The sequence below is a fragment of the Phallusia mammillata genome, chromosome 1 (assembly GCF_965637545.1).
Source record: "Phallusia mammillata chromosome 1, kaPhaMamm4.hap1.1, whole genome shotgun sequence".
NCBI classification, from domain to species: Eukaryota; Metazoa; Chordata; class Ascidiacea; order Phlebobranchia; family Ascidiidae; genus Phallusia; species Phallusia mammillata.
The window spans coordinates 13,514,717-13,526,966 of NC_137252.1; the positions used below are offsets into that span (position 1 = coordinate 13,514,717).

The 12,250-nt window shown below is 38.9% G+C and overlaps 1 protein-coding gene and 1 non-coding gene across 2 annotated transcripts in view; one reads left to right on the forward strand and one right to left on the reverse strand.

The window, feature by feature from the left end:
* Positions 1 to 12,250, forward strand: part of LOC145232053 (uncharacterized) — a 68,687-nt gene that overhangs the window by 51,744 nt on the left and 4,693 nt on the right. The window contains exons 29-53 of the mRNA XM_080096559.1: positions 821 to 967; positions 1,022 to 1,111; positions 1,642 to 1,817; positions 1,960 to 2,054; positions 2,134 to 2,266; positions 2,665 to 2,814; positions 3,171 to 3,294; positions 3,512 to 3,678; positions 3,907 to 4,037; positions 4,187 to 4,401; positions 4,572 to 4,671; positions 4,738 to 4,867; positions 5,111 to 5,316; positions 5,646 to 5,790; positions 5,935 to 6,264; positions 6,538 to 6,746; positions 7,272 to 7,437; positions 7,588 to 7,662; positions 7,960 to 8,058; positions 8,343 to 8,488; positions 8,791 to 8,997; positions 9,855 to 10,010; positions 10,372 to 10,587; positions 10,978 to 11,146; positions 11,753 to 11,921. Of these exons, the coding sequence (XP_079952685.1) occupies positions 821 to 967; positions 1,022 to 1,111; positions 1,642 to 1,817; positions 1,960 to 2,054; positions 2,134 to 2,266; positions 2,665 to 2,814; positions 3,171 to 3,294; positions 3,512 to 3,678; positions 3,907 to 4,037; positions 4,187 to 4,401; positions 4,572 to 4,671; positions 4,738 to 4,867; positions 5,111 to 5,316; positions 5,646 to 5,790; positions 5,935 to 6,264; positions 6,538 to 6,746; positions 7,272 to 7,437; positions 7,588 to 7,662; positions 7,960 to 8,058; positions 8,343 to 8,488; positions 8,791 to 8,997; positions 9,855 to 10,010; positions 10,372 to 10,587; positions 10,978 to 11,146; positions 11,753 to 11,921 (3,951 nt within the window). The remainder of the gene's footprint in view (positions 1 to 820; positions 968 to 1,021; positions 1,112 to 1,641; positions 1,818 to 1,959; positions 2,055 to 2,133; positions 2,267 to 2,664; positions 2,815 to 3,170; positions 3,295 to 3,511; positions 3,679 to 3,906; positions 4,038 to 4,186; positions 4,402 to 4,571; positions 4,672 to 4,737; positions 4,868 to 5,110; positions 5,317 to 5,645; positions 5,791 to 5,934; positions 6,265 to 6,537; positions 6,747 to 7,271; positions 7,438 to 7,587; positions 7,663 to 7,959; positions 8,059 to 8,342; positions 8,489 to 8,790; positions 8,998 to 9,854; positions 10,011 to 10,371; positions 10,588 to 10,977; positions 11,147 to 11,752; positions 11,922 to 12,250) is intronic.
* Positions 175 to 247, reverse strand: Trnar-ccu (transfer RNA arginine (anticodon CCU)). The gene has a single exon. It is a non-coding gene; the product is annotated as a tRNA-Arg (tRNA).

The following is a 12,250-nucleotide window of genomic DNA, read 5'->3' on the forward strand; positions in this document are numbered from 1 at the left end:
TTTTTCTTTTTTCTTCTAAAAAATCAAAAATACTCCTGGCGGGACTCGAACCCGCAATCCCCGGTTTAAGAGACCAATGCCTTATCCATTAGGCCACAGGAGCTCTCCAAAATTATTAGCCAGGTCTTTTGGAATAATTTCTTTTGTAGTTTTTTTCTTTTAAAAAATCAAAAATACTCCTGGCGGGACTCGAACCCGCAATCCCCGGTTTAGGAGACCGATGCCTTATCCATTAGGCCACAGGAGCACTCCAAAATGATTAGCCATGTCTTTTCGAATAAGTTCTTTTTTTCCTTCTAAAAAATCAAAAATTACTCCTGGCGGTACTCGAACCCGCAATCCCTGGTTTAGGAGACCGATGCCTTATCCCATAGGCCACAGGAGCTGTCCGAAGTTATTTGTTATGTGCAAAATGAATAATTTCGTTCTTGGTTTTCTTAGAAAAAACAAAAACTACTCCTGGCGGTACTCGAACCCACAATTCCCGGTTTAGGAGACCGATGCCTATAGCCATTCGGTCGTACGTTCTTGATCATTCCATGTAAAACAATCGTAGTACGCCAGCCCCATTTTGGGCGTATAATACTGAATCATGACGGTATCCCAAGCATTCACACATGTCAAGGCATAGGCTTGAAGTAGCTGACACACCGGTTGATTTGGTATGATGCCTAATATGCCTGGCGTACTGCCGGGATGGCTGGTGTGCATGAAAACTTCAGGGCCGATCTCAATGCTGTTATCTGTTATATTTAACGTTTTGTTTGAGAGGTCTGTCCATTGAACCGTTTATCGATTTCCTCATATGCATTTTTTGCAGTCCATTCGGCGGATGGCTTTCTACTACATCCAACCCAACTGGAGATACATTCACTGAATGGTTTCGAGGTATTCCTGGCACAAATCAAGAGTTTGTGTCCGATATTTATCTTGAAAACAATGCCACTTCTGGGAATGGAATCCATCGGTTGGTAAACATATTAACGTGATTTGGTTTGTTTTTAACATTTCCTTTTTAAAGGTATTCTGACGATACTTTTTACCCGTTAGATGGCATAGGGTACACATCCGAATCGCAACGAGATTGTGACAATGTATTGCATAATTTCGGGTAAGTGAAGAGAATTATAGTCTTTTTGTTTCAAATCTTTTCGCCTGTTTTGTTGTTGGAGACACGTTTAAATTGTTAAAATAATGATATTTTACTGATTGGGTATTTCAAAGGGTTGTCGGCAAGAAAAATATTTTTCACGACATCCTGTCAAATAATACCTTTGTTTCACTTGCTTTCTGGAATTTTCAAACCTTCCTTGTGTGTCAGTTGTGTACAACAAAAATGTTGTCAACTTGAATCTAGCTTGCAGCTGTTTTAATTTGGTTTAAGGCACTTGTGAAACAACTACCACGGTTTAACCGCCTGGTCCATGGTAGTTATGCTTTAAGCATGATTAAGTTTTTACTATTTACTCTGTGCACATTGCAGGCAACCCATGTTTCAGACGCATCAGTAACTTGTATCTTTTGATAACTTGTCAGCAAACAAAACCTAGGAAAACAGCTTGTGTGTTTAACTCTCACAGTATCTGAAACCCTTCATGTGTAACGGGCTTTGATCATATGAATTTATTTTGTATGAATCAGCTTTACAAGTGCTATTCGGACTGGCCTGTTGTACAATGGAGGCGAAGTTGTGACCACTGGAGGTGGAGATTACATGTGGTTGTACATTAACACTGTTCTGGTAGCTGAGTACAACAACTATGGAGATCCGACAAAGATTCCATGTTTAAAGGTTCAACTTTCTTCCCCAAACCAAGGTGCCTGTACTGATAGACTTATTTGTGTGCAGCAACTTAACGCCTTTTATGAAATATGCGGCTACGATTACCAGCGAAATCTATGTTAAAACGTAAATGTTATTTGTTTTATTGTTGTAATCGATAAACAATTTTCTTGCAGGATATGTAAACATAACCACGTGGAACGGGGACTTAACAAGCGGCACATGCTCGTTTACATCAAGCCTTGTGAACGAAATATATCTTGATGTCGAGGTAACCAATAAATTATGTATAGTTGACTTGTTTTGTTAAAATCAACCCTACTTGTCAACTAGTTCAAGGGTGTTTGTAGGTGGGAGAGATATATCATTTTGATTTGTATCGCGTTGAGAGGGAACAATGTACTTCCGAGTTTCTGTTCGAAGTTGAAGATGTGACATTTAACATTCCATACATCAACGGTTCAGTGGAGGCAATCGGCACAAGTAGGTGTTTTTACAACTGGTTATAACTCTTGCACAGTTATGTTACCGGTACCACAGCCAAGTCAGGTTTTTCAACCAACCAGGTCAAATTCTTCGCTTTTTCAAATTTTTATTACAAGAACAAAAAGCACTAGAACGTTTGGAATAAAAGTGAATACAAACAATTCCTGTGAATAGTGAATAGTGAGAAACACAGATGCAGGTATGCAAACAAAAAGTATTCGATGCGTCATACTGACTGTGCCTTAGTTTGTGTTTACTTATTAAGTAGGTGCTCAAACGTAATGTAAATTAAATATTGGCAATAAATATTCAAGGGATTACACATATTTTTAATTAGAGGTATACCAAATTTGCGTTTACTATGGCGTTTTGCAAGTCTGAAATATTATTTACAGCCGCTGCATCACCCGCAGCCACCACGGAGCAGTCCACGACTGTGATACAGGCAACCACTGCAGCACCGACCTCATCGTTGCCACTTGGCACATCGGCAGTTGTCATAAACGCTTCTACGGCATCATCTGTTACAACTACTTCCTCTTCAGGTACGGATTTTCTGAAGATGAAAATATAGTGACAAAGGGAGAAAAAACGGTCCTTTATTGTTTCTAAGCAACCTTGTTTGAAGCACAAAATAATTTAGGGCTTAGGAGGTAGTACGTGGCTCTTAATGTTGTCAAAAACTGTTTACAACAGCTGCCTTGTTTTATTGTTATTTTGTGTTCCAATAGTCTGAAATACTATCTAGCAAGAGACCAAAACTTCAACAAGTAACGCCGTAACGAAAATTGACTGTACGAAAGGCATAAGATTATATCATTAAAAACGTATGCCAAGTCTGTGCGCATATAAGTAATGCACTAATGCCTTGATGTATAAATATTGTTTTAAAATCGTGCAGTGACTGCCAGTTCCACTTTGGCTTCGTCAAGCACAAGACCTCCTGTTGATATTTCTATAAAGATTCCAGAAAATACGAAGACTGGAAGTTATGTGGCAAGTTTTGGGATCTCCGACTCGTACAGGTTACAAATTGTTGCATCTTCGTCTAATGCTGTGAGATACACAGTAGTATCATTGCGCATTTACAGCTGTATTGTAATGTACGTTTAAGTTTGAATTTAATTTTTAGGACAACGTTTTGGCTAGCCGCACTATACCCTAATATTTATACTAAGTGAAGACATTCGCATTATAATTTATGTAAGTAAATAATAAAGTTTTGCTCTTTTCTTGTTTCAGTTTGGGGCCACCGTTTGTCGTTGACATCAAGGAAGGCAACGAAGCCGGTCACTTTCGACTTGCTGAAAACAAATCGACTAGTGACGTTTTATGCACCCTTCCGCCACCAAGTGGTGATTACCGCACTGTGGGAAACCAAACGTTTCTCGACTGCGCAACTTTTAACTGTAAGTTCTATTGTAATTTGTTGATACCTGTTAGAAATGTACGATATGTCAGTTTCTGTTGCGTTATGTGTATAACCAGAAGTCTTTAAGTTGTTTTCCACTAACCTTAAGAAAGCATTTCATGTTTTTGACCCAAGTTAAAGAGAAGTCTGTATTAAGAAGTAAAATAGTGATAGTGTTTTATTAAAGTTAGTTTGCTGCAAAAGCACTGTTGAAAGTCGTTTTTAGATCCGACTCGCCATGCGAATCCTGGTAACCCTTCGGCATTAACGGTCAGCTCGACAGTATCACACCTCTACCTACAGTGGGAACTCGACTACGAAGAAGAGACAAATTATTACTTGCATATTCTAATTGAGGTAAGAAATATATAGACTTAGGATAACCTGTCAAAAGCGTTTTCATTCATCTTGATATATTTTAGCCTTATACGTGTACGCTTAATCTAAACATTTATGTGACTGCATTTTATCTACTGAGCAAGAAAGTGTCACGTGTTTGTGTTTAGGACACTGTAGCCAATAGGAACGGTTCCCTTCTTGTCAAAATGCAAGTGACGGACATCAACGATAACTGCCCGCTTATGAACTCAACTGGAGAAAACCTGACTTCTGTGCGACCACCACTGTCCAACGATATTCCTCTACTTGTTTTAAATGCAAGTGATGCTGACAGTGGGATCAATGCCGACGTTGATTTTGTTCTCACAGAACTAGACGAAAGGTAACAAAAAAGATAAAGATTGCCAAGATAAAGATTGTAATGGACGGTCGGTTTGACCTGCATAACAAAATGCTTCAGAAACAGCTTTTTTGTTTCATCAGCTTTTTGTCGTGAATACAAATTATTTCGAAATAATAATTTGATCTTGTTTTCTGCTATGTTTTGTCAAGGGTTTCCAGTGACTATGGCTCCAAGCTGGTCGATTATGAAATTGTTGCCTATGACAACGGATCACCCTCGCTCGGTTCGACCATTAACTTTACCATAGAGGTAAAATGGTTAACTGTTTTCCCCACAAAATAAACCATTTCCTCAATGAACGATTTTGCATTACAGATGTCCAAAACCTGTTTATACAGTTACCGTGGCAAGCCACTGAATCACTACATAGTAATTGATTTTGATCAATTAACAAACCTGGCCAAGTTTTTCTGGCGGGTGCCAGGATATTACAGCGTTCTTCACAGTAAGACCATCAAATCCTATTTTATCCTCATAAGTTTTTTAAACAAAACCACACAACCCTCAGTCAGGTGCAGTAAGTAGGATATTGTTTTTTGTTATCCTCACATTCGCAAAGCGGTGATTTTAACCTGCAATTTTAACTTCTTTATGGCAGTAAATGCTAATTCTATTTGGACACAACAAAACTTGATGAATATTTAACAGCCTTGTGATACAGATGATAAAATTGTCTTACTTTCAATAGGTTGCGAGTCGGCTTTGGGAATGCAAAGTGGTGTAATCCCAAACCCCGCCCTGACAGCTTCCTCAGCTGCAACTACGGACGAATGTAGTTCCGCTTATAACGCTTATTACGGCAGACTTCATCGTAGCAACATAACCGACCAGCACGGCGTTAATCTTCCAGGGGCTTGGGTGCCAGCATCGCATAATACTTCCCAGTGGATGAAGGTTTGTATACCTTCTGATGTATTTGAACTTTAACGAGGTGCTATTAAAAACGTAAACTGTGAAGTTTAGTGGTATGTCAAAAATCATGTTTTGTGTGTATTGTACATGCACTCACATAACGCTTTAAAATACGAAGGAGCTGCTTTGCCCTTTAGCTTATTACGACTTAATGTGTGTTAAAAAGTTTCCAGTTTACGTTTTGTGTTAAAAGTTTTAAAGTTTCCCGTTTACTTTTTGTGTTAAAAGTTTTAAAGTTTCCCGCTTACTTTTTCCCCTCCTGTTTATTGCACTAATTGCTTTGTGCTAATAAACTTTTGTTTTTTGTGCAGGTGGATTTGGGAAGCATTAAGCGTCTGCATAGTTTGGCCACACAAGGCGCCCTGGAGTTTGACTACTGGGTGACAGAGTTTGCAGTGACGTACAGTAATGATGACACAATCTGGACAGATTACGTTCCTTTAATCACTATTGACGGTAAATTACTGATCAACCGTCTGTTGATATTTAGTATTTATATTGTTATGTAACTGAATAAGCTTACATGTAGCTACTACTTTGATACGTACCACATTCAAACAAACAGCCACATCCTGTTAAAAGTTTTGTAAATGTCTGTAGGTCCAACAACCACCACATTGGATCCAACGGCAGCTTCCACCCTTTCCGAAACTACTACAGCATACGAGGATTGCTCTACAAGTGCCACACCAAATGTAACGTCTTGCACAACGCAGAGTGCCACGGAGAGTTACGTAACAACTAACTCTTCATACGTCATAAACGAGTCTTTGGTTTTCGCTGGCAACAGTGACGCAGACGGCGTCGTGACACACGTGTTTGATCCACCAATTGTAGCTCGGTTTATCAGAGTCCATCCAGTTGATTGGCAAAGAGGAATCGGACTTCGCATGGAGTTGTACGGATGCGATGAGGCAAACAAACTCGAAGGTAAAAAGTTTTGCTCTGTTTCGGCATTTTTTTTGTTTAACGAAAACAAGTTACAAACCCTGATCGCTTAAAAAAACACAACAAAAATCCCGTTCTTGGAAATTGGAAGAGTAAAACCAAAATAGCATCGACATTTCAGAGATTTTCCCATTGTTATTTAGTAATAATGCTTCCTAAAACACGGGTGACAGGCAACAACACAAGTAAGCCACAACGCAAGTGTGCAACTGTGTAACAAATGCTTAAAAATCCTTTTTTCTACCTCTTAAACAGCTGACAGGCGGTGTTATCGTTGCCCCTCTGGCTACTACTGTCCGGGTGATGGAAGAAAACTTCCCTGTGCACGTTGCCCTGACAACGGAACGGTTGGTCACGTGGACATGACGTCATTTAATCCATCGTATAACGAAACGTGTGGCCGATCTCCCACTGAATATTCGCCCGGAGCTGCAGATCAATGCAGTTTGTGTCCAGTTGGATACGTAAGTTTAAAAGCATTGGTGCTATAAGTACGCTGAATAAGCGTTGTATGCTAAACTGCATGCCCTATTTATGTGGCTTAGGTCCCACAATGTGTAGTAGTTCTTCCTAATCGTTGTCTCCAACTTCTTTGATCCCTGTATCCATTTCAAGTATTTTCCAGATGTCAGACGTTCCTGTTTTAAATCTTTTCACTCTTTCATTTTAGTTTCTTTTCCTTGTTTAGGCTGCAACAAGTTTTTCACCCAAATTGTCCGTGTGAAGTAGTTCTTCGACACATACCCCCGCAATTTGTCTCCCTGATTTGTTTTCCAGAAAAGTATCACCCAATAAATCTTCTTGGTATCATGAACTCCAACGAAAACTTAGCATGGTCGGTTTCTTTAATTTTCCTTTCTGCTGCTTGGTTATGGTGATTTTTTTATGCTACACATTGAATAGGGCTGACGAGTACATAATAATAACACACAACACATCTTGAAGTCTTGTACTAAACTGTATTTTTGCAAAATACTTTTTTGTGCAAGGTATGCGAAAGCGGGATAGCAAGTAGCTGTCCGAAGTTCTTCTACACAAACGGGTGTAACGACACGACATGTGAAGAATGCAAACCATGCGAACCTGGATATGCTTGTCGCAGCAGTATACGATTTCCGTGTGAACCTGGGTATTATTCAGTTGGTGGAATGGACGGTGAGCAACCATACAGTGATCTTCGACAATATATTTTATCATTTTCGGCCCAAAATTTTCTCAAAAAAGGGCAAAGGGTGTCTTTTGTTTTGGTACTATGCTGTACACGACAATGTTACCCAATTAACCATACACTTTTGTTACATTCAGAGCACTGTCGAGCATGTCCAGCCGGAACCTTTACTGATACATATGAGTCGACATTCTGTCAAAGTTGTCCTTCAGGTGTGTTTTTGTTTTTTTGATTTCTCTCATTTGGTGTAAAGTTTATTTAACAAACACATAAACCTTCCATGTAACAAGTTGTTTTTCACTTTTTTGAAATGGGTACAAACATTAACTTTACCCTCAGCACAATGAACATTTTAGATTACACAACCAAAGCAATTACTTGCTTATTCCTGTTGAAAGCAAACATTTACTAAAGGTTTCCTATTACCCAAAGCCATTTTGAATCCAGTTTTATTTAATATCTAATTTGTCCAACGAAGAGCTACTGTGCAAAAAATCAGTTTTTCATAGGTTATCATAGTTGTGCTGGAGCAGAAAGTTGTTCCCCGTGTAGAGCAGGAACATTTTCGTATGAAGGAGATCATGGCTGCCACGGTTGCCTCGGAAACTGTGAGTAACGTATATTAAAACGGTTAGGTTTCGGGTTATTGTTAAATTAATTGAGATTTATGCACATATAATTTTGTAAGGTGTCAAAAGTAAACGCTTTTTGCAAAAGTATAACAAAAACTACACTCGGAAGTGTAAGCAATAACGTGAAGGACCTAATGTGAAACCTTAAGCACATTTAAAGCTGTGCTCTGGATTAGGATTTTGCAGTGAAGAGTGAAAACATGTTTAAAAATTAACTTCTCTCTCAAACACACATTTATTCGAATTTTTAATCGTTCCAGGTAGGTGCAAAGTATCATCATCTCCTTGCTTTCCCAAAGTACAGTGTGTAAATGTAGTTTACTCCAACCTGACGTGGCATGTTCTGTGTCTTGATTGTCCTGCTGGCTTCACTGGAAACGGTTATGACTGTTACGACCTCGATGAGGTACTACTTTGATTGGTGTGGTTGGTGATTTTATTTTATTTGCGAGAATGAAAACATCCATAAGTTTGCACAAGCGAAATGCTGAATTCATGCCATACATCACACATGTTTTTAAAATTGCAGTTCATGGAATGTTTAGAAACTAAAGTGTCACCCGAAACATACGTACACCCCAAGCGATAACTTGTTCCAGCGTTGTTTTAAAGTTCGCTTTGAGAATACTTTTATTAATCTTTCCCTTGATGTTAGTTGAACCTGTAAAGAAATTTCAATGTGCAGTGAATTACATTTTACATTTTTAGTGCGCTATTTCCAATCCATGCTTTGATCCTAGCATGTGTGTAAATACATATGGGGGATTCCATTGCTCCGGTTGTCCAACCGGTTACTATGGTGACGACTATTTTGGGTACGGACTCGACGATACGACACCCGCACAAGTTTGCAATGACATTGACGAATGCGCGCTATCCACTTGTGATCCAATGGTGGAGTGCAACAACACAATTGTAAGTCGAAAGTGTCGTACGAATTTCCGCATATTTCCCTATATTATAACGACATTTAAAACCGATTACATCTGTATGCATTGTTGTGCGATTTACTGCAATGGTTTGAAACCGTATGCTCGTATTATCTTCAAGTGCAAATCGTGCTCCTTTGGGGTGCGAGTAAGCTTAATCATTATGGTTTAGAACAGGGCTTCTCAAACTGTGGGTCGCGACCCCAATTGGGGTCGCGTAATGTAATTTTGGGGTCGCGAAACATTATGGGTTATTATGTCAGTCACAATAAATGGTATACATGCGTACATTTATTGATTAAACATCACTTCCGTGTATGCAAACTGCTCTAAGTATTACCAGCCTATTAGTCATATGCGCCAGACTTTTTTATGCCTATTGTGTGCAAACAATGCGAAAAAGCAGATACCACAAGCGTTACAATATAGATTATGACGTCATAAAAACTAAGACTGTCAATCTGTGTATCAAGTTAGAAATTAATTTAGGCTTTTTAGGTGCCATTAGATCGTATATATATATAAGATATAAGTATTTTATTACATCATACCCATCAAGGGGTCGTGTAGAAATTTCTGTTTTAAAATGGGGTCGCAGAGCAAGAAAGTTTGAGTAGCCCTGGTTTAGAATAACTTTCCGAAAAATATAGCAGGATTGGCGGAAACTTTTGGTTATTTGAAATAGGTACCGACAAAAAATGGTTAATATCTTTAAAAAATAGTCAAAAGCAATAACTTTCCATTTCTTTACCGCACGACTCGCATATTTTTGTTGTATTGTTTGACCCAGTGCTGCCTAAAAATCCGTCGCCTAATCAATTGCAAGAGCGCTTTCTTTCTTAGGGGAATTACTCATGTGGACAATGTCCCCTCGGTTACACTGGTACCGGATACACCAGGTGTCACGCTCCCGATCCGTGTCAACGTACGATAGTTCGAACTTCTTGCGGAGCCATCTCCACTTGCCAAGCTGTCAGCAACCACCAGTCTGTTTGTGTAGTAAGTGAATAACTATTGTGCACCAATCATATTAAAAGTTCCTGTTGCGCATTTAGTAGTTTTGCTGCTTTTGGATGTATTGTGGTAACATTTTTTTGTTGATTTTAAAATAAAAATTGGTTTTGTTTTAAGCAATCACGCTGAAATGGAGCATACCAATAATTGTTTTTTTCGTGTAATGTATCTACTCGAATTATATTGATGCCCAGTAGCTGATTTGTATTTCAGCAGATGCTAAAAGCAAATGCCTTCATACCTTTTTGTTGTCATGAAGTTTGAATGAAACATTCAGCCAGAATTTAAAAATTACAATCAAAATAATACCTTTATCAACATGCTATCAAAACCCTGCATTGATCAGTGTCCTCTCGGAAAAGCTGGTCCTGGAGTCGCTTGCGGTAATGATATAGACGCAGACGGCCAACCCGACATGTTCATATCGTGTGGTGATTGGATAAAATGTGCTGAAGATAACTGCATTGGAATTCCCAACAGTGGACAGGAAGATGCTGATGGGGATCGGATGGGAGATGCTTGTGATAAAGATGATGACAATGATTTCATCACAGATGAAAAGGTAAGTTAGGTTTGGCAGGCGTATGTAGTAATCGAAAGTCATTGCGAATATTGTGAGGTTGTCGGGTCGTTATTTAGGAATAATAAAAATTTCAATTGAAGCGTTGCTCTTCGAGAATCATGCTCAACTTCGGTTTAGGCCCGCGACCCCCAGTTTGGGAAATTCTGCTGTAGACATTCCGATCGAAGCTAATCTCGATAAACATATATTATGTTTTGAACACTCATATGATACAAATAGATGTGTTTGTTATTATATCAGCTGTTTTTCCTCCCCAATTCTTCCTTAAAACAAATTTCCCTTAAGAAATTAAAAAATCGACTTTACTGAGCACGTGGTATCCGTTTGAAGACTACAAGATTAGATATAATTAACAAGTCGTAATTTTAGGATAATTGTCCGTTGGTTCCCAACTACAATCCAGCAGGTCCTCAACTTGACGCGGATGGTGACGGTTATGGAGACGCTTGTGACACTTGCCCCAATGTATTTGGACAATTTCCTGATACGGACGGAGACGGGTTAGGTGATGGCTGTGACAACGACGATGATAATGACGGTGAGCTTGTTAAAAAAAAAAAAAATCCGCACTTGTCCGCATAATTAAAACTGTTTCAAAAAAATTAAAACATTTTTACCCAACGGCAAAAACATTTTTAATCTAACGTAAAGGGTAGCAGTCTATATTTTGAAAGAAGATTAAAAATACAAGCACATTTTATTTTCATGGTCTTATTCAAATAGAATCTGAAGATGCTTGCATAAGCGACATATATTTGCTCTTTATACTAAAGCTAATAAGTTCAGCCTTGAAACAAACGTTTTCAAACTTGTGATACATAACATGAAAGGTGAAATTTTTTTTTAAAAAATTTTTTCGCTACAACAATGGTAACAGAATAGGGAATGATTTACAGAATCAACTTACTAGTATTTAATTCCACAAATACTAAACACGTTATGGCACAGTGACTTGCATCTTACGGACATCCGGCTTGTATTTTTTGTCTGCACACTTGCAATGTTACAAGACATTCTGCGCGATTGCAACACCTCAGCAACACCTCAGCAACCATACGCACATTGCTAGTGTAAACGTTTGCAAATAGTTTTTTGTTAGTTATTTAACAACAAAAGAAAAATCTTTCCTAATACGTGTATGTAGGAATCCTGGACAGTGATGACCTATGTCCACTTGATGTGACAGTCAGTGCAGACAGCGATGGTGACACAGTGGGCAACTTGTGCGACAACTGTGTGTTTGTCAAGAACAGTGGACAGAATGACAGAAACCAAAACGGAATTGGAGATGCTTGTGACACTGGAAAAGATGCGTAAGATGCACAAATGCAAAGCTTAACATTTTCGGTCCTCTGTTTCTTTAATAAGTTATTTGATCCAGGGCTCGGCAACCTTTTTTGCACTGGGGACCAGTTTTGAAATTAAAATTTTATCGCGGACCGGTCTTCAAAAAACTACAAATATATGGCTATAAAAACGCTTACATTAGTTTATCATCCCCGGGATACATGGGCAAAATGTTTCATAGCCTTTAACCTGAAAAATTATACGGCCCGGTAACGAACTCCTCGCGGACCGGTACCTGGCCGCGGACCGGCGGTTGCCGACCAGCACTGATTTAATCTACCCTAATTTCGCCATT